General features: G+C 40.2%; 1 protein-coding gene across 1 annotated transcript in view; it reads right to left on the minus strand.

Moving 5' to 3' along the window:
• SPON1 (spondin 1) overlaps window positions 1-27,666 on the minus strand; it is a 258,983-nt gene that overhangs the window by 141,199 nt on the left and 90,118 nt on the right. Inside the window, exons 4-5 of the mRNA XM_090263785.1 lie at window positions 19,233-19,306; window positions 12,456-12,578 (exon numbers count right to left, since the gene is read on the minus strand). Of these exons, the coding sequence (XP_090119911.1) occupies window positions 12,456-12,578; window positions 19,233-19,306 (197 nt within the window). The remainder of the gene's footprint in view (window positions 1-12,455; window positions 12,579-19,232; window positions 19,307-27,666) is intronic.

Consider the following 27,666-nt stretch of genomic DNA (forward strand, 5'->3'; position numbering starts at 1 on the left):
TTTGAGTGCGATGGCCACAGAGTACACATGCTCACTCAACGGCATCTACCACCCTTACTGACTAGTACAGTGAAGTCATCATTGTTAATGCATACGCATTCTAGTCCACTCTCCTTGGCTGCCAGGTTATATTGATGTCACGTAAACTGTTCTTGTTATATTAACAATGCCTGGACTTTTTCTGGACAGACCTCGTATGTGGCTCATATTTATGTGTTGAATTATACCAATAGCATATAGTATTGCTATGGAGAACATTGGAGGTACAATATATGTCATTTGAACAAAGTATGTAGATTAGATAATAGTATTTTATCAGTGTTGATAATGTGCACTGTGATTTGTAAGAGAATGTCCTTGTTCTTAGAAAATACATGACTGAAGTATTTAAGGGTAAAAGAGCAAGCATGATGTCTGCTACTTGTTCTCTGAAGTTTAGAGAAAAATTAGCATTGACTAAAGAAGAGAAAAAGAAAATATCCATAATAATCCAGAAATAAAATTCTAGAAAATAATCAATATTAATTATGTATGTGAGTAGAGTGATGGTAGAGACCAAGGAATCCGAGAGCGTGCTAACATTCTTGTTTTGTTCAGTGAAGACATAAATCTTAAAATGTCTATGAAATCAATAGAGAGAAATAAACATAAGCATGTGTCTTAAAGGCAACTCCCCCCAAAAAACATTTTAAGAAAGTAAAGAAGAAAGAGAAAATAAAACACAAACTTTTTTAAAGAAATAAAGACCACCACCAACAAAAAATAAAGGCAACTACCCTAAGAACAACAGCAGCAACAAAAATGAATCAAGTAACTTTTAAACCAGTAGAAAAAAACTTAATTTAGGCAATGGAAAGAGAAGAAATTGTGATAAAAAACTTATAATAAGAAAATATAAAAAAATATGGCAGAAAAAATTGTAATAAGACAGTAATCACAAAACATGTGGGGTAAATGAGAGGAAACAAAAAACAAATAAAGCCATAAGGGCCTTCCATGGACCAATGATGCTCATGTATCATGAAATAAATAACATATTCCTCAGCACCTGAAGTGGAATAAGAAAAAAAGGCTTTCTAAATTAAACATAAATGAGGTTATTAAAAAAACTGTTAAAACAAAAAATCAGAAGTTAAACACTACTCTCTTACCAAAACAAAATAAAGACACAAAATTAACAACAAAAATATAAACCCAAATCCTTGACTACTTAAAAATTTAAAAATACTCTGCTAGTTAACAAGTGTGTCAAGAAGATAAAGTACAAAAGCACTATGTTAAAAAAACATGAAAATGAGAACTACATATTAAAATCTCTAGGAGGGGCTCAGAGCTCTACTAAAGAAGAAAATTCACAGGCTTAAAGTTCATTATTAATATTTTAAAAAACCAAAAATGAAAAAATCAGCATATTAAGTAAGCAATATTAACTAAACAATATAAAAATTTAGCAAAGGAACAAAAGGGCAATCCGAAAGAAATGAGAGAATAGTTTATGCAACACTAGATATATGTAAAGTGCAAAAGAGATGACAATAGCATTATTTACTAAGCTAACAAAACTTATAAAGTCAATACAGGTAGATTTAGTCAGGAAATAAAGGAGAATTACCCTTTTGTACTCTGTAGTGATTTGCTATGGACTATGAAAATTTGAATTAAGTAGATAATTTTTTAAGGAAAGGAATAAATTTCTAAAACTAACACAAGAAAGAGCCTGAGTAACTGATGAAGAAATTGAAAGAGAACTTGGAGTCGAGGATAGAGAAAAAATTCTCAGTGTTTGTGGTTAACTCTTTTAAAGTATCAATGACTAATAGAGATGAGTAGTTAGCAATTAACCCATTTCCTCCTGAAAGTTAATATGATCTTGACACTAAAGTCAAATGAACAGCAGATTTAAAAATCAGAAAGTATAGACTTATTTCACTCTTGCATGTAGTTGTGAATGATTTAAAGACAATACTGATTGATTATTATTTTAAAGGCAAGTCATGGCCAAAGGACTCTAAGGTCAAATGAACCTGAATTCAAAGCCTAACTACCCACACTGACTCTATGAATTGCATCTAATTGCTAACTTTCCTAGGGTTCAGTTTCTTCTTCTGTAGATATGAAACACAATGCTCATCCTATGGGGCTAAGGCAAATGTTATTGAGAAAATATGTGGGAAAATTAATATAATGCTTTGCAAACAGTATATAATAGCAGCAGAAGAAGAATTATGCATGTGCACTAAAGGGAAAAATACACCATCATCAAGTTAGGTTCATCACGGAATGGAAGAATAAACAGTCTAGCAAACTGAAAACTGTTAATTATAATATTCTAAAAAAAGAGATTAAATCATAACTATTATATATTCATATCCATAGGTACTAAAATAGCACTTGAAAAATCCAATAACTATTTAAAAATTAAAAGTAGACATTTATATAAATATATACTTAAAGCCAAAAATCAACATTGTACTTGAGACATTATAGGCCTTTTAAATGCATATAGGAGCCAAACAGAGCTACCTATTTTTACCATTATTATTTTATTGTAGTGGTGGTTCTTGTTAGTGAACAACGAGACCATAAAAATCATAGGATAGTAATCAGAAAAAAAAAAAAGACAAAAAACATGTTGCAGGCAAATTATGAGTGATTACTTATGTAATCCAAGGAATTGTGACTAAAACTATTAGCAATAAAAGCATATAGATGCAATAAAAGTGACCAAGAGATCAATAGCTTTCTAGTATACCAAGTATAACCTGGCAGAAAACATGACGAAAACTGGAAATCACATTCAAAATAATAAGAAAAATAAAAATAATCCTAGGAATTTATGAAGGCTATGTAAGAAAGAAATGTGAAAGCTTTCACAGGGGAAAGGAAATCATTTAGGAAAAATTAAAATTTGCTCTTCTGAGTGTTTACAGAAATCATGTGTATGTTTACACCAGGAAACATGAGTTGTGCAAATGTACTCCTCATTATTAAAGGGTGTTTTCTGGGCTGAAATGGCAGAAATCACCTAGCACGCAAGCACTGACATGTCTACTTGTAACATTGCAGCTTTGAATATGCTTTGGGTGAAATGAGAGCCTAGTGATGGTAAAGGGAGAAGGGAGTTAGAAGCCTTAGAAATGGGAATTGAATCGGCATCTGAGTTTACCCACAAATACAGAAAGGCAGTTCCATTTGGATGTCTGCAGGTCCTAGGAGCAATGGGAAGGAAGCGACATTTGAGAGGTGGGGGATTCTAAGTCAAAGGTGGTCGTGGTGTAGTGGGAATATAGGCAAAATCCTATAGTGGTAACTGATTTTATTGTATTGTTAATTTAGTTTTTTTTTTTTTTTTAAATGAAGGCAATACATGTACAGAGTCTAAGAATCAATTTCTGAAAATGTGGCCATAGCAGTCAGAATCCTGCAGAAAACTGATGGCGTGATCAATGAGGCAAGAGAGAGTTTGATGAAGGAACAATTTATGAGGGCTCAGCAGGGTTAAATGGAAGCAGGAAGGCAGGGCCCTGGGAGTGAAAAACTTCCAGTGAAAAAGTGGTCAAGAAAGAAATGTTCTCTGTTTCTGTCTGAACTCTGGGCGGAACAAAAATGGTCTCCCTTGAGGATTTATAACCGTGGATTTGGAGTTTGACATTGGCGCTATTGTTTTGTAGTTTTGTGTTGCTTGAAAGAGGTCTGATGCCACCTGGTTCCTGATCCTTTGTTTGTTACCTGTTTTTCTGGATGCTTTTTGGGTTGTCCCTATATTCATTCTAAAATTTCAAGGTAATATGCCCTTTTTGTTCATTGTGCTAATCACTTGGCCTTCTTTCAGTTCCTGCAGCTAGTCCCATGTTTGTACAATGAATTGGTTTGGTTCTTACACACTGTATTCTCTGCAGGTTTTAGGATCCACCTTTCCATGCTCTACTTATACACTTGTGTCTTGTCTCTTTGTTTTTCATCTCCCCAGATTTTGGTGATATCTCTTGTTCGGTGTAGCCTTCTTTCCCTTTGTCTTTGGGGTTTCGTCGTCGTTGGCAGCCGTCCGTCTCGAGAGACGATGGTGTAGCTTCTTAAGAGTCTATCTGCACCGCCGAGAATGGCTGTGCAGTCCGACTTGGGAGTGACACGGTATCTGTCTCCTCCCGTGTTGAATCGACATCTTGCGATGACGCTGGAGTGTCCTCTCCAGTGAAGCTGAAGCTACAGAGCCTGGGCAGGGTGATATGGAGGGTCTGCTGTTGCCCATGCAGGTCTTTGGGGTTTATATCTTTTTATTCATCTAGTGTTATCTTTATGAGCATTGAGGAAAGATCAGATATTTATGTGTGTTCAACCTGCCATGTTTAAGTGGAAGATCAGGTTACTGACTTTCCTCCTCTACTCCATAAGTAGTGAGTTGTTGCCATAAGCCTCCCCAGAAAAGTGGAGGGGAGGAGAAAGAGGGGGAAGAAGCTATTTAATTCTTTCTCTTTTGCTCTTTCTATCACTGAACTGGTACATCATGACAGGTGCTTGCTACCAAATTCTATTTCCTGGTGACATGCTCTGTTTGTGATTCAGTCTGGTGGTGGCACAACTGGGAAGCTCTGATGGACACAATTACTCAACTTGGAAAAGAATTTCCCAGTGATTACAGAAAGGAGTGGGATTATTGTTTGTTGAATGTTTAATTTTGTTTCTGAGGTCAGATAAGGAGAAGAGTCCTATGGTCCATATGTAGCTCATCACTGTCCTAGGCAACCCACTGTCCTAAGGAAATTCACAAAGAGTCTTATTCATGAATGGGGAGAAACTGAACAAGCTAAATATTATAAAGCTAATAATTCTTCCCAGTAATTTGGGGATTTAGTGTGCAATCCCACTTAAAATTCTGACAGGATCTTCATGGAACTCGATAAAATGATTTCACAATCATTTATAAAAATCGACAGACAATAATATTGAGAAATATTTTAAGAAGGAAGAGTACCTTCATTTCTGAGCCAGAAACCTGGCTTATAAGCTTTGATGCTTCTCCCTCTCACTCTTCCACATCCAATCCATGGTAGAATATACCTCTAAAAGATCTCAAGTCCATCCCTTGTCTCCATCACCACATCACTTGCCTTAGTCCTAGCTACCACCATCAATGCGACATCGTCCTAACCCATCTTCCCATGTACCACCAGCTCCAGCCAATGTGCTCTCCACTCAGCAGACACGTAAGGTCCCATTTCTCTCCTGCCCTCACCCCTTCGTGGCTTTTCATTGCTCACCTCCCTCTACTTTCTCCCTTGCTCATTTGGTAACTGCTATTCATTCATTCATTTATTCATTCATTCATTCAACACTACTTATTGAGAGGCTTTCAATGTGCCAGAAAATAAGTTAGGCCCTAGGGAAATAATGAGCAAAGTCAGACTTGATTCCTGCCAACACCCTAGTGCGTTTAATGGCAAAGGATGAAACTGAAAAAAAGGAATCAAGTGTGTTAGTGATTGATCCAATCCCAATTTAAAATAATAAGACTCACTTTTTATTACCATTACTTGGCAAAACCCAAACAAACAAGGTTAAATTGAACACTGAGGAGGCTGGGAGAAACAGATATATTTATTCATTCTTGGTAACATGGTTAATTGATAGAAATGTTTTGTAGAGAATGTGGCAAAAAAATCTCAAGAGCCGGAAAAATCCATATCCTTTGATCCAGTAGTCTTGGGAAATCATTTCAAAGCAATAATTCAAAGGAAGTAGAAAGGGCGGAGGAAGACTTTACGTACAAAATTTTGGTATTGCAGTGCTTTTTATGTTGACAAAAGGCCTGACATCACCTAAATGTTCAATAAAAGAACAGTTAGGTAAGCAGTAAAGAGCAGGCTGATGTAATAAATTGTGACCATGGAAACAAAACCCAATGCAAACAAATACGACAGAGTGTGTTCAAATGTGATACAGAAATTCTATATACAGATGAATATATAAAGAAATGAAAGTAGTTGCCAAGTGTCAGAATGCTGATCTTTCATGTGATTGGACTTAAGAATTAATAATTTTTAAAATTAAATAACCCAATTAAAAACATGGCTGAATTTTATTGTAAAATTAACTTTGATTCTGTAGCCATCCCCTCTCAGTAGCCATGTTTATATTTGAGTCAAAGTGTTCTCAAATGCAAAAAACAATTGGCTCCTGGAAAAAACGTTTTTTTGTCAATGTGTTTGTTGAATGGTGTTAAACCTATATGAAAAATGAAGGGCATTATGCATTTTACATCATCAAGGGAGATTCCAGGGTCTCTCCGGGGTGGAAGCATTTGTTAAAAACCCAGGAGCTGTGTTCAGAACAAAAGAGTAAAGAGACTCAGCATGTGTTAGGCATCTCCCAGTCCCCTGGCAAAGACGGGGTGTGCGCCAACCCCCAGGACATCCCTATGTAGTCACCGTGTTCCTGTGAAGACCGTGTGTTCCTGGACTCCTGCTGAGCACTACAGACTCAGAATGCTGAGGATGGACCCTGTGGGGGTTAGGGGGGAAGGGCTTGTACCTCTAATTCCCCAGGGTTCTGGAACTCTGTTTAGGCTCAGAGAACCTAGACCTTCTCTTTCTCCCTTCTAAGTTAGGATTTCTGCAGAGTAGTTCTTTGTACAGTGGGGCAAAGCTGTCCAGAATTTGGTATCTGTTGAATTCATAATGGTACAGCAGGGCCTTATTAAAGGGTGCTTAGCCATGACCGGGTAGTTCAGTCAGTTGGAGCATCATTTCGATACACGAAGGTTGCAGGTTCAATCTCCAATCAGGGCACATACAAGAAGCAACCAATGAATGCATAAATAAGTGGAACAACAAAACAGTGTTTTTCTCTCTCTCTTCCTCTCTCTCTAAAATCAATAAATTAAAAAAAAAATTAAAGATGCTTTGTATTTAAGACATTTAATTTTACTACAGAGGAGAGAAGACTGCCTCATGACAGCCCCAGAGAAAGACAAAAATGAATCAGATCTGAGCTTTGATTTTGGTTCTGACATTCTCTGGCTATGAGATCTTAGCCCTTAACTACTTTGTGCTTCAGGTTTTTTCCACTTAGAAAATTTGGAGGTGAAGCTTGCATGATCCAGCCTTAAAATGGATTTCTAAAAAATTACTCAATTGGGAGTGTTTTGAAAGGATTTCACTATTTCCAGATGGTCAGCAGGGATTCATGGCATTACAATAGAGAGGGAATGTCAGGAGTCTGTTATGCCATCTTCCTTAGCTTACCACACCTAGCCCCTCAAAGAGGAAGGAGTATGTTGGATGCAGAGAGTGCTCTGTTCTCCAAGAGCGGGAACTCCAAAATCAGCATTTGGAATAAACCATTTTGTATTATGGTTGAGAAGAGCCATGGGCAGATGCGGCTCATCCTAAGAGATGGCCGAAAGCATAAGACTGGGTGCTGCCCAATTCTCCATGTAGAGTCCAATGTGAATTCTCACGGTATCCAAAAGAGAACAGAAGGACTGACACCCTATGTTGCTATCTTATTGCAGAGGTTCTCAAACTGTGGCTTACTTTGAGAGAGTATTACAGAGACCCTGTCGGGACCCTGGGGCCTTTTTAGGGGGACTGTGAGGTGAAAACTATTCTCATCATAATACAAGACATTATTTGCCTTTTGCAATGTGTTCACTTAACACTGATGGTGTGAAAACAAGGTGAGTATAACTACTGGAACTTAGCGCAGATGAAGGCAGTGGCCTTAAGTATATCAGTAGTCAATGTATTCTTTACTGCCAGGAACTTGCAGTAAACAACCAAAAGAGTCAGTTTCACTTAAGAATGTCATTGATAAAACCATAAAAATGATTAATTTTATTAAATCTCTGTACCTTTGAGTACACATCTTTTTATTATCGTCGGCAGCCGTCCGTCTCGAGAGACGATGGTGTAGCTTCTTAAGAGTCTATCTGCACCACCGAGAATGGCTGTGCAGTCCGACTCGGGAGTGACATGGTATCTGTCTCCTCCCGTGTTGAATCGACATCTTGTGATGACGCTGAAGCTACAGAGCCTGGGCAGGGTAATATGGAGGGTCTGCTGTTGCCCATGCAGCAGACCCCCCCTCTCTTCGCAGCTGAAGGGTCCAAGGGAAAGACGGAGTCGATACAGCTTGGGTTCAGGTGCGCCGCAGGAGTTGCCGGTGTTGACTACAACGTCAAACCGCCTTAGGGACTCCGGCTCCGGATTTTCTGTCGGGGTTTACTCCCTTAGCCTTTCCCCTGAAGAGGTATGCCGCAAGGCAGCGGAGGTTTTTTGGAGTCAGAGTTTTCCTTCTCTGATGTACCCTGACTGGAAGATCGAACCAGCGACACTTAGCTCGCAGGCCGACGCTCAATCCACTGAGCTAAACCAGCCAGGGCAGATCTTTTTATTATACTGTGTCACTAATTGGGAAGTATGTATAAAGCAATCTACTGAAGTACCATGATTACCTTGAATAAAAAAGCACTTGTGCGATTTTTTAAGGTGCAAGCTGGACTGACAAACTGTGGTTACTCAGTCTCGAGAATCTGGCAGACATTTTCTCAAAAATGAAGTGAGCCGGTCACCTCAAGGAACACAACTGACAGCATTAGCTGCCAATGATAAAATTCAAGCTTTCCAGCAAAACTTAGCATTTTAGAAAACCTGTATCTGTCACTATGAATCCTATAGCTTTCCAATACTTAATCCCTTTCCTAATGGGCCTGGAAATGATACTCATGAATGTGATTTTTGATATTACAGAATGTGCTATCTCAAGATTTGGATCATCTGCATAACTTAGTAAACCAATATTTTCCAAATGACCAATAAATAATATTACAAAATCATTCATTTGTAAAAGATCCAGTCACAATGCCAAGGAAAGCAATGCATTTTAATGTAACAGAATACAAGTTCATTAACATGGTTTAATATTCTGTGTTGTAATTATCCTTTAAGAAAGTAGAGTAGTCCCCCCTTGTCTGAGCTTTCGCTTTCCATGGTTTCAGTGTCCTGAGGTCAATCACGATATGAAAATATTAAATGAAAAATTCCAGAAAAAAACAATTCTTGAATTTTAGAACTGCACACCATCCTGAGCAGTGTGATGACATTCCCCACTGGCTTGCCCTGGAAGTGAATCATCCCTTTGTCCAGTGTTTTCACGTGTATACATCACCTGCCTGTCAGTCACTTAGTAGCTGTCTCAGTCATCAGGTGGACTGACGCAGTAGCACAGTGCTTGTGTTCAGGTAACTATTATTTGACTGAATAATGGCCTCAAAGCACAAGAGTAGTGATGCTGGTGATTTGGATATACCAAACAGAAGATGTAAAGTGCTTCCTTTAAGAGAAAAGGTGAAAGTTTTCAACTTAATAAGGAAAATAAAACACAATTAGGTTGCTAAGATCTACTCTAAGAATGACTCTTCTGTCAATGAAATCGTGAAGAAGAAAAAAGAAATTCATGCTCGTTTTGCTGTCCCACTTTAAACTACAAAGCTATGTCCACAGTGTGCGATTAATGCTTAGTTAAGCTGGAAAAGGCATTAAACTTTAGCATAGGTATGTATGGAGAGGAAAAAACCTAAGTGTATATGGATGGGTTTAGTACTCCCTGCAGTTTCAGGCATCCACGGGGGATCTTAGAATGGATTCCCAGCACATAAGGGAGGACTACTGTACCGTTTGTAGAGATTTGGTATCAAGAAGATTATCTGAAAAAGTTATTAAAATATGCTTCCCTTTTCCAATTACTTACCTGTGTGAGATAGAATTTTCTTCATATATACTTTAACCAAAATTTTTTAAAAAGTCATGACAGGTTGAATGCAGAGGCATATATGAGAATCCACGTGTCTTCTATTAAGCCAGATATTAAAGAGATTTGAAAAAATGTAAAACAATGATGCTCTTTTCACTAAAATTCCTTTGTGTTTGACAACACAGTTATTTTCATAAGACATGTTTACATTAATGAGTTTATTATTGCTAATTTGTTGCATGTTGCTTTTTAAAATTAAGTAATATTTTTAGATTTCTGTTTTAATTTTTGATATGGTGAATACTGAGAGATACAACCCACATAAACAAAAGTATGCCAGAGTTCTTAGTAATTTTTAAGTGTGTAAAAGGGGTCTTGCAATTAAAAAGCTTGAGAACCGCTGCTCCAAGATCCTTGCAGAGAAAGTAGTGTTTTGGTTGAGTAATTAATAAGGGGAGGCCGACTCCACACTTACTAGTTTGCATTGTTGTCGGGAGGCATCAAGGCTTAATTGGGCTTAATGGCAAGCTTTGGTTATCAAGACAAAATCATCCCTGGAGAAGCAAAAGGAAAGTCATCTATGATCTAAGATTGGAGAACATCACATTTTTAAAGTACTGATTAACCTTCTCTGTGCCCTTCCAACTCTCTCCAGTCCTCTGAGTGTACAAATCCACCCCTTTCCCTCCAAGGAGGGTCTGGCCCCCAGTCCCTGTTCAGTATTGGCCATGGTGACCAGATGTACACTAGAAATCTGTCTCCCAGGTCATAGCTAATGCCACTTTGAGTTCTACGATCAGGAAACAGTACTTGGGAAGGCACCAGGCACTTTCAGGCACTGAAAATAAAAAATGAATATGTCATCTCTTTTGTCCTGAGGACTTTCTTTCTTTGATGGAGAAGAAGGACTCTTGAAGAAATAATCACAGTATGATGTGATAAATGTTCTTCTGTACATAGTGACCAAATTTTTCCAACCAAAAATTAAGACACACTCTGACAGCTGACAATGGAACCACCCTGAGGGATTTGAAACACATGTCTGCTATATTTATTAAGAAACTCCCAACAAATCCACAGAAATTCTGTACAGATTTGTCCTTGATTTGTCCCAAAGACCCAGAAATAATGGTCTGTATCTTTTTAAATTTATTTTTTAATTCTGGCAAATAATAGTGTCAGAACAGAAAAGAGCAAGAAGCTCATTAGGATTACAAAAGATGAGTAATAGACCCCTAACATTTTATTTCCTCTGGGTTGTTGGATGGGAGGCACTGAAGGGAATTTTTTCCTTCATACTTGTTCCAAGCGGTTTCCAACCCCAGGCAAAGAGCCCAAGTTTGTTCACACAGGTCTCCTACACCAGCTGAAGCAGATCAAGCTGAATCCCAGAGTCAGAAGAATGAACCAGTAAGGGGCTTCTAAGATCCCAGGCCTTAATTACATGTGGGTAAAATGAAACAATAGGGCTCTTGATCTGCCAAGAAATGTTGGAGTGCCCTCTGGGTGGGCTGTTTGGGGACCACAGAAGTTCTGGTCTGAGCTGGGTATTCTTAAGTCCCAACCATGTATCCTTTGCTCCCCTTTCCTTTGGGGCTGACTCAAATCCCTCTTTTAAATCTCTTTCTCCCAGTCCCACTGTTCTTTCCCAGCTGTGGCAACTCCAAAGTGAAATGAACAAGAATAAAACAATGAACAGAAAAAGCGTGCTCAATGCCACACACGGACATCCTGCCACCCACAGATAGAGAGAATGGGCGACACTGAGTCTTAAAGCAGTCCAAATGAAAGGCAGTGCAAGGGGGCTGAACACCCCTTTTGGAATCTTGGATCCACTACTTCCATTTGACTGTGGGCAAATCATGACATTGTTCTGATCTTTTTTTTTTTTTTTTAGAATTAGAAGATATAACATATAAATACATACAAATGGCACACAGTAAGTCCACTATTCATCATCATAATTTTCACATCCTTTTGTGTGATCATTTGATTAGTGTCTGTCTCCCCACTAATCTCTGAGTTTTATGTGAACACAAACTGTGCCCTTTTTTGTTCTTTATATCTCTAGAATTTTGCACAGTGCCTGGCACATGCTAGGCATTTGTTGCGACAATTGTATGATAAAAGTGAGTTGGCAGAGTTCCAATTAAGGATCTACTCCAAAATAGCAATTTTGGGGTCTTCTGACAGCTCTCATGGATTGGCATTGGCTATCTGGAGCGTGGTGTCATGAAGGATTCTAAAGGGACATCTGGAGTCAGTAAGGAAAGGGTGTGCTGGTAGACTACCAATGCCTGTTGTGGTTAAGGACGTGGAATAGTTGTTGACCTTGGTCTATGGCATCAAGAACAGGTCCCTTTTGCCAGCTATTTCTAGCACAAAGATGTCTATTGTATAATTTGTGGATAGAGCCATTTGAGGAGGACTGAGGTTACCACATGTCTGACCTGAAGATAAGCAGCACAACCTCGGGAATATTTTTTTAAATCACAAATAAGAAAACACTTAGAACAATGCTACATAAAGAAGCTAGAAGCATTCCACTATCTTGATGAATTCACTTGAGGGGAATGTGCATTTCATGAATCATTTGGCAAGAGTAAGCAGACCTAACATAATTTAGCTAGTATCTCCCACAACTAGACAGACAGAACTTTGTAATAAATACACTTTCCCAACCATAAAGTAGCTACTCTACTCACGAGGATAATCCTTTGGGTGTGTCTTCTCAGACCAATTCCCATAAAATGTGAGTCTGTACTTGGCAGTTCCACAGGCACAGCAGTCTAGGATTGGTTTGTCAGTCACCCCATCAAATGTGGAATCTGAAACAGGAAGGAAGGGCACCAAATTAGGAAGCAAATGTGGGTCTTGAGCTCATCCTTAATGCTTGGGAAAAAAATACGAGGTACAGTTTTCATTGATTGATAACACACAGAGCCAGGTCAGCACTCGAGCTATAAAGGATTTGTATACCTCTAAGTATGGTAATAATATCCTGCGCGCGCGCACACACACACACACAATTAGAACTTTTTCTTTAATTAAGTGAGGAGACCTGTGGGTCCAATAAGGCGGAATATTTGGGATGGAGTTTATCTTGAGAAATCAGAAATAAAATTGACTCAGTTATTCATTCTGGGCCCCAGTTTCTTTCCCTACCCCTCCTACAACACAATTTTCCCACCAATTAAAAAAAAAATCCTCACCCAAGGGTATGTTCTATTGATTTTAGAGAGACAAGTTGGGATGGGGGGAGACATTGATGTGAGAGAGAAACATTAATTAGTTGCCTCCTGCAAGCACCCCTACTGAAGATTGAACTTGCAACCCAGGTATGTGTCCTGACTAGGGATTGAACCTGTAACCTTTCAGGGTATGGGACAATGCTCCAACCAATTGAATCACAGAGCCGGGGCTTTCCGCCAGATTTTAAGAGGAATATGCATGCATGCTTGCATCCCCTGGGGCCAAGTTGCCAGGACCAGAAGGAGCTGCTTTGAAGGAGAGCAGTGAGAACAGAAAGACAGAGACAGAGAGATAAAGGACTGCTGAAAATTATTTTTTTTAAAGATATGTATATGTAGTCACATTACTTCTTATCAAGCTTTCAGAAATTTTAATGGGATGGGTAGAGGTTTGAAACTATGTTCCTAAATTCAGATTTACTTCTGAGCACAGTGGTAGCCAGGAAAAGCTTAAGATCCCCTCTCTGTCCCCATTTTTAGCTGTGAATAGCTGATAAGTGGGGAAAGAGAGATTACATGAATAAATTCAGAATTTCTGATTGTCAAGCCCACGTCCCTAACTGTGCATTGTTGCTTGTAGTCTGCTTCCTGCAAGATGAAAACAATGACTAGAGCTGCAAATGCTTCAATTGCTTCATCTTCTGTTCCTCTAGCTGTATTAACATAAATGTTCTTTTTTTTTCAAGTTGGACATTTATTCTTAAATATTATATAGAGAACAGTAACAAAGATTACAAAAATCTTTTGAGTGTAAGGAAGAGCATTTTACAAGTGTTCCATATGGAATTTACTGGGTTCATTTGCTTTGAATATGCAAAATCAGTAACAGGGAGAAGAAGTGCATTCTGGGTTATAGCATGGAGAAAAAAGGATGGGTTATTATAATAATAACTACACTGTATAGAGTCCTTGTATGTGATGATTCTTTTCCATATATTGCTAGGTTTGTCCTAGCAATTTTAGGAGGTAAGTACTTTAGTTAACCTCATTTTACAGATCAGAAAACTGAGGCAGATTAGGTAACCAGCCCAAGGTTACAGGGTTAGTGAGTGGTGCAGGCAGAACTGGAGCTCAAGTCTTTTTGAGTCTGGAGCCCACGCTCTTTTTTTTTTTTAAGTATATTTTATTGATTATGCTATTACAGTTGTCCCAATTTTTCCCTCTTTGCCTCCCACAGCTTGGTTCTGCCCTTTCCTCCAGCTTTTCTGGGTAGAGTAATCTAGGTTGTAGGTCCTTGCTTTTCATCACTTTGACTACTTCTTGCCAGTCCCTTCTTGCCTGCAAAGTTTCTTTTGAGAAATCAGCTGATAGTCTTATGGGAATTCCTTTGTAGGTAACTCTGCTTTTCTCTCGCTGCTTTTAAGATTCTCTCTTTATCTTTCACCTTTGGCATTTTAATTATGATGTGTCTTGGTGTGATCCTCTTTGGGTCTAACTTGTTTGGGATTTTCTATGCTTTCTGGACTTCTATGTTACTTCCTTTGCCAAATTAGAGAAGTTTTCTTTCATTATTTTTTCAAATAAGTTTACAATTTCTTGCTTTTCCTCTTCTCCTTCTGGCAACCCTATGATTTGGATGTTGGTACTTTTAGAGATGTCCCAGAGTCTTCTTATACTATCCTTGTTTTTTTGAATTCTTGTTCCTTCTTTCTGTTCTGGTTGAATGTTTATTTCTTCCTTATATTCCAAATTGTTGATTTGATTCTTGGCTTCCTTCCCTTTGCTGTTAGTGCCCTGTGAATTTTTCTTTATTTTGTTTAGTGTAACCTTCATGTCTTCCTTTAATTTGTTGCCATACTCAGTGAGTTCTCTGAGCATCCTGATCACCAGTGTTTTGAACTCTTCATCTGATAGGTTGGCTATCTTCGTTTCATTTAGTTCTTTTTCTGGGTTTTGTTCTGTTCTTTCATTTGGGACATATTTCTTTGTCTCCTAAGTTTGGCAGCCTCCCTGTGTTTGTTTCTGTGTATGAGGTAGAGCTGCTTTGACACCCTGTCTTAATGCATCTGTTAAGTTGTATGGGGCAGAGCCTTAGGTACTTGCCAGGGCAGGGCAACCTGCTTCATGGCTTTGTGGCTCTGTGTGGGGGGAGGGTTTGGAGAGGGGACAATACCACTGCCTGGCATTTGGAGGTTTGTCTGGCACTCTCCCAGTTTTCAGTCACTTCACCCACTTCCCATATGTAACTGGAACCCTTCTAGCTGTTGCTCTGGTAGTAAATCCCATAGTGGGTGAGTTTGCATATGTTCTAAGTCTGTGTGGGCCCTTTAAATGAACTCTCCTGAGAAACTGGCAGTTTCTTCCACCACCCCAACCCCCACTGGTTTTTACAACCAGAAGTTATGAGGGTTTATCTTCCCAGTGCTGGAACCCTGGGCTGTGTGATCCAACCTGGGGTTGGGATCGCTTGCTCCCGAGGTGTCCCTCCCAATTTTTATCCACCACAAATGAATGTGAGACCACCTGTTCTGCTGCCGCCTCTTCACACCACACTGCTCTCCTTGCCTCTCCTCCCTGACTCTGAGTCTCTGCCCCTTCTACCCACCTAGATGAATGTGGCTACTTTAAGTCGTTGGTTGCTGGACTTCCATATAGTTTTATTTTCTGGAAGTTCTGGGTGTTATTTGTTTTGAGGTTAGTTGTAATTCTTCTTGTGGTTGTGTGAGAATGCCAAGTGCATCTACGTTACCTCCGTCTTGACCAGAAGTCCCGCTGTTACATTCGGGGCCCATGCTCTCAGTCTCTGCATTATACCTATCTAGGAAAGACCTTTTGCTGGATAGGTCTGCAGAAATGCCAATGAGTGAAATTTTTTGTATGTTTCTCTTTTTGCTTTTTCAAATAAAGAATGATCCATTTAGAAAATTATCTCCCTGCACAGCTCCAGGATTTCTAACCAGCCCTAAAGAAGAGGTATGAAACCACCCAAAATAGAAATCATTGTGTGGCTCCTCTTTGTACACTAGGAAGAGGCCAGAGCATTGTCTGTGCTTAGGAACAGGCCCCCCACTGCCTTATGCACAAGAAACCTATATCTGATTCCTTGTGAGCCACTTTTATAGTTAAGAGACAAGCCCTGTTGAATATATTTGAGGAAAGGTAGGGTAAATCAATAACTCCTGAAGATTTTTTGTTTTCCACATTTCCATTATGATCAACTATGTTGTGAACAAGCTAAATCAGTTTTGAAAAAGGGATTCAGAGCTCAGAGATACATACTGGGGTTTTGATTGTTAACTACCAGGCAGCATCAATGAGGCAGCTGTAATCTCCAAGGAACCAAACTAAGGCAAATGGGTGCATTTACATTATCAAAAGGGCTCTCAGGTAGAGGTAGTAAACTTAAGCTATATCCAGGACTTCAAAGGAATATACTTATAATAAATCCCTCGGACTGCCAACAGAAAATAAGCTTCCACTTACAAAAAAATAAATGTTTAAGTTTGAAATTAGAGGCTGACATGCTGTTTCCTAGTGAGGAAAAGCCTATTGAAAGTGAACCAGGTCTTCAAAGTTCAGTGATACCAAGTGATCACTTTCCCCCTTTCCCTAATCACAGCAGGGCCTGCCAACTACAGGCAATCTCAGACGGTGCAGCATCTCTTCAGATGCCCTCTCCCCAATTTCTACTCCCAATCCATCAGCTTCCTTTCCAGCTCTCATCCTCATGCTTCATTCTTTTCACCTTTTCTCATTATCCCTTCTCTCCCACACCCTCCTCTCTTCTCTGCTTTCCCTTCACCTTTCCCCCTCCTTGTCTCTTACCCTTAACTGTTTGTGACATGGTTTTAAAGTGAGTGTATGGATGTGTATGTTTATTATAGGTCATCTTTCTGAATATTTTATGTTTCTCATTTAACTGTAAGTAGCCTAATGTTTTATGTTTCTTTCTATTTTTTTTTTGAAGTAACGACCGTCATTGCTTTTTATCTGCGTAGTTCTTAATTTTTCCCTATGTATTAAAAGCTTCAACTGGGGAAAAAAATAGATACTCATTTCTCTCTCCTCTTCTTTGATAGATTTGATTGGACTCACCATGGAAGCAAAGAACGTAAAGACCTTAATGAAAGAGCTAGAGATAATTAAGTAGTCATACACATTTAAGAAAAATCTCTTTGCTCTATGCTCATAAATTAAAGACTTTCTTAACATGATCTGCTTGCTAATTGATGAATTTCCTCATGGGTCTGCTGCATCTGGGGCTCATCTACAGCTGTATCTAATGATCCTATAGTCCAGGTCCTGCTGGGCTTTTTTTCCTCCAGAACCTTGCCATTAGAAAGTGGTGTTTTTATGCAGGTGTGTGCTTAGTCATTTTGATAGGATCTCTGCTTTGGAAGTGATAACCAATAGAGTTTGCAATGCCATTTTATTGACACTGTATCTGCAGAATTTTAGCATATTTATCACTTAGACAAGGATCGAGGCTTTGGAAAGTGCACGTAGTTAAGGACAGCTATCAGTACATGGGAGTGTCAGCAAAGTGTCTCCTAAGAAGCCTCAAATCTGGGAAATGATGCTGTTTTCTGATAGCCAGGCTAACAAAATCATAACCCAGTAGGCGTAAACCAAGAAGTGGCCTGTAAACGTGTGATCCAGAAAACTCACAACTCTAACCCACGGGCCCTCAATGCCATCTCAGAGTCAGGGCAGGAATGGAATTGCCCTTTAAAAACCAAAAGCCTCAACAGTTGAGATGTTCTCTGTTTGGAGGAAAGCTAGGTGAACTGGTGGACAATGAAATACAGGAAAGCAAAGCCCTAAGAGCCATGTGTGGAGATGCCTGCCTAGAAGCTGACCAGGGTCCTGACCAACAGGTTCCAGCTCTCTGACCCCTATGGCAGGTATGGCCCTAATGTAGGGTATCTGACCTCTTCCCTTTTGCTCTTTCTCTGCTCACCATGCAACCCCCCCCCCCCACCCATATAGGACCTAATTTCTGTTCTGGTTCACCTATAGGGAAACCTATGCTTTGATCTACAAAAGGAATGGCAACAGTACATGCTACTGACTTGGAAGGTAGTCCCTTTGATAGAAAGGAAGTGGTTAAGGCATTGGCTCTTAGATTCAAGCCCTGCCATCTACCACTAGTATGATGCTGAGCAAGCCATTTAAACTTTTCGAGCCTTGGGCCATCTATAAAATAGACGATGTAATTAATCGTTTTTACCACATAGGGTTGTGCAGATTACATGATTAAGGATGTGGAGTGCTTAGAGTAGTGCCTGATACGTACGTAGCAAGCACTCAAAAAATATTACCTCTTATAATTTTCCCAGAAGACCTTTGTCAACCTTTTTCTTAGTAGTGTATGATTTACTAGAATTGGAAAGGATTAGTTCTTCTCAAAATGCTAATTACTTTAAATGCAAATAAAATCCTACAAAAATGAATAGAGATAAAATAAAGATGTATAATTATAGAACATTTTCTGTTTTTATTTAGTTCTTTAATGACTTCTAAACACATTCAGATGTTTAAGGTCTTAATTTTTTTTTACAGTAGATAAAAAAACAAGCTTTCAGATACAGAGAACAATAACTAAGACTTATATACAGCATTTACTACATGCCAAGAAAGTGTGGTACTATTTTACATATATTAAGTCAGATGGCTGGGAAGGGCAAAGGCAGGCTTTACACCCAGCTTAGATCTGAATCCAGGCCTCTGCTCTGACCTCCCCAGTGCACTTGGTCTGCAAGGGCTTTGTTAGAATGCCTTCAACCCATGGAGAGGGTGATGATGAACTTGCGAATCTAAGGACCGGATCCTTGAATGTGCTGAAATCCCAAGGTCAGTGCCCTCTTGGCAACCCCATCTCCCTGGAGAAGATTCCTCCATATTGTCTGGGTGCCACATAAGTTTCTTTTGGTGGTTATTCTAGAAAACCATTACTAACTTCTTAAAGGTACACATTTATGCATTCCTTAATTAAGTCCTGTGAATTATTCCACGGAACCTCTTCAGAATAATCACTGTTTCACAAAAATAAAAAGACGACACCAATATAAGGCACATTATCTCCTACCCAGGGAATCAAGCTGGGTAATTAGAGCTTAAGGCGGATCCAATTATCCACAGCATACAGCCAAATTAAAAATTGGAGCTATGTGAGAAAGCAGGGACGGAGGAACTCAGAAAGCGCAATCATCTTTATTCCCGAGGCCAGATGTTTGCACTGAATGAGCTGCCTTCCACTTATTTGGCCCTCTCCCACCTGCATGTTCTTACCTTGTTCACAAAGTTTCTTGGTTAGAGAGCCCTCATCCTGAAAATAAATGATGCGTTTCTGTACGATGCTGGCCCTGTGGGGAAAGAAGACACAAATGCAGTGATAAGGAAGGCAGATTTGGGGGATGTCAGTTTCTTGCCTGGCCACCCATGGTTGTGTGGCTTTGGGCGAGTCACGTCAACTCTCTGTGCCTCAGTTTTTCATTGGAAGAGAGACATTAATAATAATACCTACCTCATGGGATTGCTATGAGAACTAAATAAGAAAATATGTGAAGAGCTGAGCAATAACCTAGAAACCACTCAATAAATAATAATTGTGTTGGTGGTGATGGTGCTAATATTAAGGTAAGAAAGTGAACTAATAGCATTTTCAATAACTTTTCTCAATGGTTCATTTTACTCTAGTTTCATATAAACTATTGAGGCCATTTGTAGATTAACCAAATTCAAATCAGAGAAGCATGTCAAATCCTCTCCCTGAAAGGGAAAAAAAGGAATTTAAAAATATATTTTGATTTGTTCTGAAAATGTCATTCTATGTCTTTCCTGAAAGTCTAGACAAAACTGTCTCCTGTACGCCGAACAAAGACAACTTCAGCTGTTATATCTCTCTCTTAAACATGTCAAACACAGGTTCTTAGAATCTGAAAAGACTATTTTGAGGTTGAAAAATGACTTACTTCTAGCCAGCACATATTTTCTCATTAATTAGGATCACACAGACATTCTACTCCTCCTTTAACCCACCCTGCTACTTATTTTTAGCTGGCTGTGCAGAAGTTGAATCCCAAAACCCAGTGTTCCAGTAATTTAAAAGTCTACTACACTTAACGTTGAGATGGTGCCAATGAAGCTCCAGCCGTTTCTGTTGATTTTCTTCAGCAACGGTACTCAATCAAAAGGTAATTTTTACTTTGATTTACCCTATTAAATAGATAAAGGGAGCCCTTGACTCCATCCCAGCTGACTACACTGAACAAGTGAGTGATAGAGTCACACAATTTGCCCTGTGTCACACGATCTCACATGCAGGAATGGGGCCAAGTGTGCACACATTTGCCGAGTCCAGAGACAGTTTTCTCAATGGTCTGGGTCTAGGCCAAGATGACTTTCCAAAGAAATGTCTACTCTGCACCCTGTCTTGCACAAAAGGATAAAATTCAGACCAGTCTACACATGTCTTTTATAGCTTTTCCCCACCCAAGGGAGAAGACATGTTGAAATAAATGAATGAAATATGCTTCCTGGCAACACAAAGCCACTCTGATCATTTATGATGAACATTCTGTTGACCATAAAGCAGAAAGTTTCCTTAGGCCAAGAGAATACTCTTGAGAACACTTACTCTCACCCCAAAGCCAGATAACAAAGCCTTTTATTAGTCAGATGATCCCATAGTGCTTTTCAGAGTGTTTCCCACCGAGAAGGGCCTCAGGGACCCCTGTGGAAGGCAAGGAAAAGGCCTAGTGGGAAGCATTCCAGGCCCTGCATTCTTGCTTCATCCAAAGGCTCTATCCTCATTTCAGCCAAAGCAGCCTCCTCCATCTGCCTTCTTGTTGTATTTAGTGGTGCATTTTCAACAAATAGCTGTTGGAGGTCTACTTAGTGGCCAGACCCTGGCCAGGGACACTGTCATGAACAAGATAGGTGGGGCCACTTTCCATTCTCAAAGTTTACAGTATAGTGGAAGAGGAAGCATCAAACAACTAAATCCTCACCTACTCAGTTAACACAATTATGTGTACGTGCTGAATGGAGAAGCCCGCAGGGTGTGAGAGAGTATAACCCAGGGGGTCCTGACCAAGCTGGGAAAGGTTTCCCACAGAAAAGATGGCTAAGCATAGATTTGAAAGAGAAGCAGCTAACTAGGCAAGTGGGAGGGAGAAGCAAGGGAGAGGGCCTTTTTTTGTAAAGGGTCAGGGCTCATTGGAGAACCTACAAATGGTAAGCCAGGGAGGTGGTGTGAGATAGCTGGAAAGTAGGCAGAACCACATCACCCAGAGCCTGCAAGGCGATGATGGCCTTGTGCTCCAAGCTTGATGAGATATAGCTTTGAAGAGTGTGCCCTGAGGCGTGAGATGATCAGATTTGCTCTTCTGAAAAACTACTTGGGCCATAGAGTAAAAACGGGTTGGTGTGGGGTTGCAGGATACAGAGGTCTCACGCCAATCAACTTTTGTCGCAACAAAATTGTCTTGCCAAAATAGTCTGAAAACCCCTGATGTACAGAATGAAGTACAAACTTACTATGGTTTCATTTATTGCCGTTTGGTGCCCTGCTCCCTGGATTGCAGACTTTGAGAAGATTATGCCCCTTGCCTGAACTCCTCTTCCTTGTCTGCGCTGTTTCCTCTCCCACAAGCTCCCAAACCCTAGCTTTGCTAGCATCTATAACAAGTATTTTGAGTTTTGAATTTTCTCCCTCTTGCTGCAAATATGAGAACAATGGCAAAGCCAATGATTTAAAACTATGATCATACTTTGGAAAATTGAATCATCTCTACATTTTCCAAAATTATAACTGTAAAAATTTGGGAGGCCAGAGATGGAAAACATGTATTTCCTATGAGATGTTGCAGTTTCCCTCATCCCTTCTTTTCTAAAGTCTAAGGCGGCTCACTTTCTCGTTCTGATAATAGTTGTAATTTCTGAGCCCTTACACTGTGCCTGCTAGTCCCTGTGCTATGGAGGCCCTTTATGCACATTATCTCATATAGCGTATGCATTACATATGTTACAGGTGCTCAAATTCCTCATCCAAGACCCTTGGGCTAGATGTGTTTTTGAATTAATTTTTCAGATACCATTAACATCCCACAAATTAAACACATCGATATTCTGCAGCAAAATGTGAGAATATTTATACTAAGAGGGTAAATAAAACTATGAATAGCCTCATGTCACTTCAGATCAAGCTTGGCAAACTTATAAAAATGTTATTGTTTTCAGAGGGATTAAGATGAGGGCTTATCTTCCAGACGAGCATGACTGAGATGCAGGAAGTTTCAAGTAACATGCCTAAGGTTTTGAAGTTCCTTTGTCTAGCTCCAAAATCTATGGTTTGTCTTATGTTCAGAGTGGTGGTAAGGATTAAAGATTAAATATAAAAAATACAATTGCCCTGTGAGGTAAGCATTATTATGGAGTATAACCCCAGTGAATTTTCCTTGGATCTATTTTTCTGGATCATCTCATGGGACACACTGTGGGGAACGGAGATTTGGGTGGGTCTGCCTGGAGCCTGGGCCATGATCACCAGGAAAAGCCTGAGCAGATACCTCCATGTGCTTGGTCAGCCCTCTGTGCCATGCCCTTTGGATTTCAAACTCTGTGCAGATCAAATGTGGGATACAAGGCTTTTTCCGATCTGGCCTCACCCCTAACCAATCCTTCTTGAGCACTCTATCCAAGCCATGTCTTATATCTGTGCTCATGGTCTAATACCTCTGGGCCTCTGCCCATGGGACTTCTGTCCTTCCTCATGACTCCTCAACACCACACACACACGCACACACACCCCAACATCACACACACACACACACACACACACACACACACACACATGCACACATGCGTACTCCAGTTGCCTAACCCATACTGAACTAAGACGGTATTTCCTTCAGGCGATTCCTTGACCAGGTGCTCTTCCTATGGAACCACAGCCACCGCCTCTAGGGTTTCTCCTACCACTGATTAACCTATATTGTAATTGCCTATTTACTTTTCTATCTTCTGTGCTAGATTAATAGATTTTTGAGAGCAGGAACTGTATCTTATTTATTTCTATAGACATTACTAATGTCACTGTTGTACTGGGAGAAGAAACAGGGTTTGGGGAAAAGGAGAGAATTTGAAATTGTTCTGTCTATAGGATACGAAGGTGGTCTGTCTAGTGGGCAGTTTGACATAGGGAACGACAACTCAGGAGAGATGTGAGGGGTGGGGAGTGTGGAAATGGAGGTCACTGAGGCAGAAATAAAAGTTGAAGCTTTCAGAGTGGTTGAGGTCATGCGGGGAAAGTGCACAGAGGAAGAAGTCAAGCTAAGCCCAGAACTCTGAAGAAGACCCACGTTTACCTGTCAATACGCCGGCAGAGACCAAGACTTTGATACGCTTGGTTGCAGAAGATGTTTCTTTTTACTCCTCATTTGGTCAACTCCGGAGAGATTTTTATATTCTGAGAAAATGCATTTCACTTTAAGTCTGTTTGCATCAAAGTATAAAACTCAGCTGAGATTTATAAATCATATTATCGTTCAGGAGAATAATAGCTTTACAAGATGAGAAAGCTGTTAGTAAGAATTCCCTTAGCATTTCAAAATGACAAATTTCTTCCATTCTGTGTTGCAATTTGGCAGTCCTGTTGCAGAGCATTTATATCCTGATCTACTGAATGCTCTCTTATCATGAGAGAGTGTGTTGAGGAAATCTAAATTAAATTTCTCAGTGTGTTAGCTTCTTAAACTTTGGAATATTAAGATTCTAAAGTACTTAATCATTTCAAAAGTTTTCTTTTAAACCTAAAGTGGAATGTTTCCAGAAATGCCATCCTGAATCTCTTGGACACTTGGCCCTTTTCTTTCTGAAGGGTTTATTTATCAGCTATTCTTTTCCCTTGGGGAGTTTGCCTGTTGGAGTGACGTTAGAGTTTGCTGGGGTGTGGGTTTGCTGTCTAGTGCTGAAAGGGCCTGGGATCCCTGTTGTCTCTGAAAATGGACAGGGAGACCTCAGAAACTAAAGGACGTGGCTGTGAAATGACTTAAAAACGCACTTGAATCTTCAATGGTTGGGTCACTGCTGTGTACAGATAATTAATGCAAGGTCCTTACTATGTGCACGTCGCAAAAAGGAAATGTTCTGTACATGATAGCCATTATTGCTGCTCTTAGGTTACCAGCCCTTAACAAAATACCCGGCACATAAGTGTACTTAATAAGTAGTAGCTATTGTTATGCTCAATGCCAGGTCTATCTCCTTCCCTATGGAGAGAGGAATGAGGGTGCTACTGTGACCACCTGCTTTAGGCGGAGATAATGAGTGGCCAAAATGAAGTGTGAGTTTGTGGGCTCCTGACTATTTTTGCCAATCTTCTTCCCAATTCCAGTAAAATCCCTATTACTGAACATTACAAAATTTGTCTATGATCTCAGGGATGTTTCCCATAGAAGTGATCCAATTTATAATCAGTATCATCTTCCTTCTACCATGAAAGAACAACTCTGTGGGAAGCCCCAGGAATAAAATGTTAAAGTCACAGCAATTGTAATATCATCAGGAACTGAGGCTATCTGCCTTATTTCATTTAATAAGGACCCCAACTGTTACCCTAACCATGGCCTCATGTTCATTAACATATGTATAGAGGCTGGGTGCATTCCATGATCCAGACCCTTATCAATCTTTTATATGGCTTTAGGGGGATCTCAGGACATGGATCTGTGTCCAGGAGTTAACAGACATCCTGGTAGCCCATGATAATGTGCCCATGGGAGGAAAAAAGTGAAAGCTTACCTACAGGGCTCTGCCTACAACAGACACATGAGAACGCCATGTGTGCTCAATAGTGGGGTCACAATCCTTACTTGAGGTCACAAAACTATTGATTCAAAGATTAGTAGAGTCATCTATTACTACTGCAAAGAAGCAATTCTAGTAGCTGCCATAGATTATTCCTCTTAATTATCACTCATTTATAAACCCCGGTTCTAATTTTAACAAAAATGAGAGGAAAATTAGTTTTAGCACACAGTTTATTTCTTCTTAGAATAACCCTGAGGACCACAAGTCTATTGTGGTCCTGTTTTCTCTTGTTATTGTCCAATTTCAGACCTCATCTTTATCATATCTTGTCAATACTGTTACTCTAGCATTTAAAATTTTACTGCCTCCCTTGCAAAATCCAATAAAATGTTAACAACGAGGAATTGATTTTCATATCACGAGAGAGACATAAAAACAGAATAAAACTGGATTATGTTTTAAAAGAATGAATTTAGATGTGAGAAGCGTTAAAACCAGGAAGACATTCATTTACTCATGTTTCAGTCTCACAGCTGAGTGAGGCATTGGGAGCACACCGATGAATAAGACAGCGTGTGTGTGACAGCAAGTAGTTGACAGTCTGATGAAAAAGAGAGATGTGTGATCTGATGAATCAAAATACTGCATAACGAGTACGAGAGTCTACCCAAGACCCATGTCTTCCATCTGCCATGCCTGCCGAACCCTCTTCTCAGGGGGTAGTACAAGGTAAGCCAATCACGATGTCCCGTTATCAGTTTCCCAGCTTTCTTTGCAGCTGGGGAATGGGGGCGTAGATGACCCACATGTGGCCTCAGTAACACAAGGGTAGGTTTGGAGGATAAAGGGGAGGCCTTCTGAGGAAGTTTTGCTTTCCACATAAGAGAAATTAGTGAGTCACCCTGGCCTGTCCTTCTTTTTCTGGCTTTGATTACAAACATAACGTGTGAAGTGAGGCAGCCTTTTTGTGACCATGAGGAAAAGGGGCCAAGAAAAATCACAGAGGCCCTGGCCCTGACATCTGTTAGGTACTGAAACAATACCAGCAGTCACCTACCATTGGCTTTCTTGTTATATGAGAAGAATAAACCTCTATGCATCAGGCCAAAAGATTGCAGTGGGGAGCCGCTATAGGACTTAGGTGGGAGTGGGGGCGGGATCGTTTGGTCAGAGGAGTCTTGGAGCAGGACATTATGAATGAGGCCTTAAAAAGGGGCTTGGCTTGATGGTTGGGAGGGCATGCTGCCATTTGCTGAGACTTTTCAACAACTGCAGAAGACAGGCACCTGTCTTCTTGTTTACAGTGACTAGGAAGAGAGCAGGCCTGGCTGCAAGTACACGCCAGTGTGAGGAGAGACTTGGCTGTAAGGGGAATGGGGGTATGTGGGATTTTGACAGGAAAACACAGATGAGGGAAATAATTTTCTCTGAAGGAGGCGATCACATGCCTGTGTGCTGTGGCTGAGGAAACAGTGGAAACCCTTAGGGGTACCTGCTAGATCACTGGCTGGAAATTTGTCATCTGTTGGAAAAATAATATTAAATAAACTCACATGGACAAAATAAATAGACTGCGGGATGCAGTCCCAGTTGTGGAAGCTCTGGCAGGTAGGCAATTCTGGGTAGTGAACAGGACCACTTCTCATTTCCTATAATTGTTTTAAACCACTCAATTTTTTCCCCCAGCTTCTTTTGACCCTTACTGGGTACTTCTCTCTGGCTTCAATTATCCATGGCATTTCCTAACTTCACAAAGAGAGATGAGCCTGGAAGGAAAGCAATACCTCACAATGCATCTTGAGGCCAGGATAGCTTTTTCTCTTAGGAATCAAAACCATGATGTTTTAAATTCCTGAAGAGTTACTTTAAAAAAAAATCAACCTTAGCACATTATTCAGCATTTCGCAACAGATTGATTGTACCTGGAGCATGACTAATCCAAGAATAGTTGACGGTTAGTTTCTTTCTGTAATGTTGTTGAACCCATGATTGTTCTGTATAACGTCTCACACAGTTAAGCTGCTGGGCAGCCCCTGCCTGCTTTCTCCTCCAACTTCTCCACGTCTATAAACCCTCAGCAGATTGGGAGCTTCTTGAGCTCCAGGACTGTCTTATTCCTCTTTGGCACCTGGAACCTAGCAGAAGATCTGGCTAAAGCTTATTGAACCCAGGGTTCATAATCTGGGGTCTGACGATGAGTTTCAGGATGATGGAATTTTGTGTGATGTGCACACATGCATATTCCTGGGTAAGAGTTCACAGCTCTCTTCTGCTTCTCAAAGCGGTTCCCGACCTTGAAAAGCTTTAGAACCACTGTTCGGTCTGAAATGCATGCTAGGAGAGATATGAAATGGTATGACTGTCATTCCATTTAATAAAAATCTTCAACTAAGATATAGGTTTTTCTTTTCTAAAGATGAAGGTTAAATTTTTATCCCAAGCACCTAAGACTTCAACTGATTTCTCTCCAGACTGTGCTCTGTTCGGAAATAGAACCTGTCTCAGCTGGAAAACAAGAAATAGAAAGCGGGGCATTGCTCCTGGGTTTCTCAGCGTTCCTTGCTGAGTCCTTGCTGCTCTGTGCAGGGCGTGGGTGTACTCTCACGATCATCGCAAGCTCCTTCCCGGCTGGTTTACACAAGTCATCGTTCTCTGCAGTTCTCCCCACTCCTCCGTGACCTCAGCCACCTCCCCTTCCTGTGGGTTCTCTTAAGCCAGGGCTGGCTACATTGCCCTCCCAGGAGTAAGGAAACAATCCAGGTGACAGAGCAATGTCCTTAAGCACAGGCCACCTGCCATTCTTCCAATTCCTCAGAGAGCTTCCCTGTCACCCGGCGTTTCTGCTGTGGAAATAGGAGTTTCTTGTACAGTAGCAGACCTGTGTGTTGGGAAATGCTCCCTCCTCCAAGCT

The sequence above is a fragment of the Furipterus horrens genome, unplaced genomic scaffold (genome assembly GCF_987537825.1).
Source record: "Furipterus horrens unplaced genomic scaffold, mFurHor1.1.pri manual_scaffold_2, whole genome shotgun sequence".
NCBI lineage: Eukaryota > Metazoa > Chordata > Mammalia > Chiroptera > Furipteridae > Furipterus > Furipterus horrens.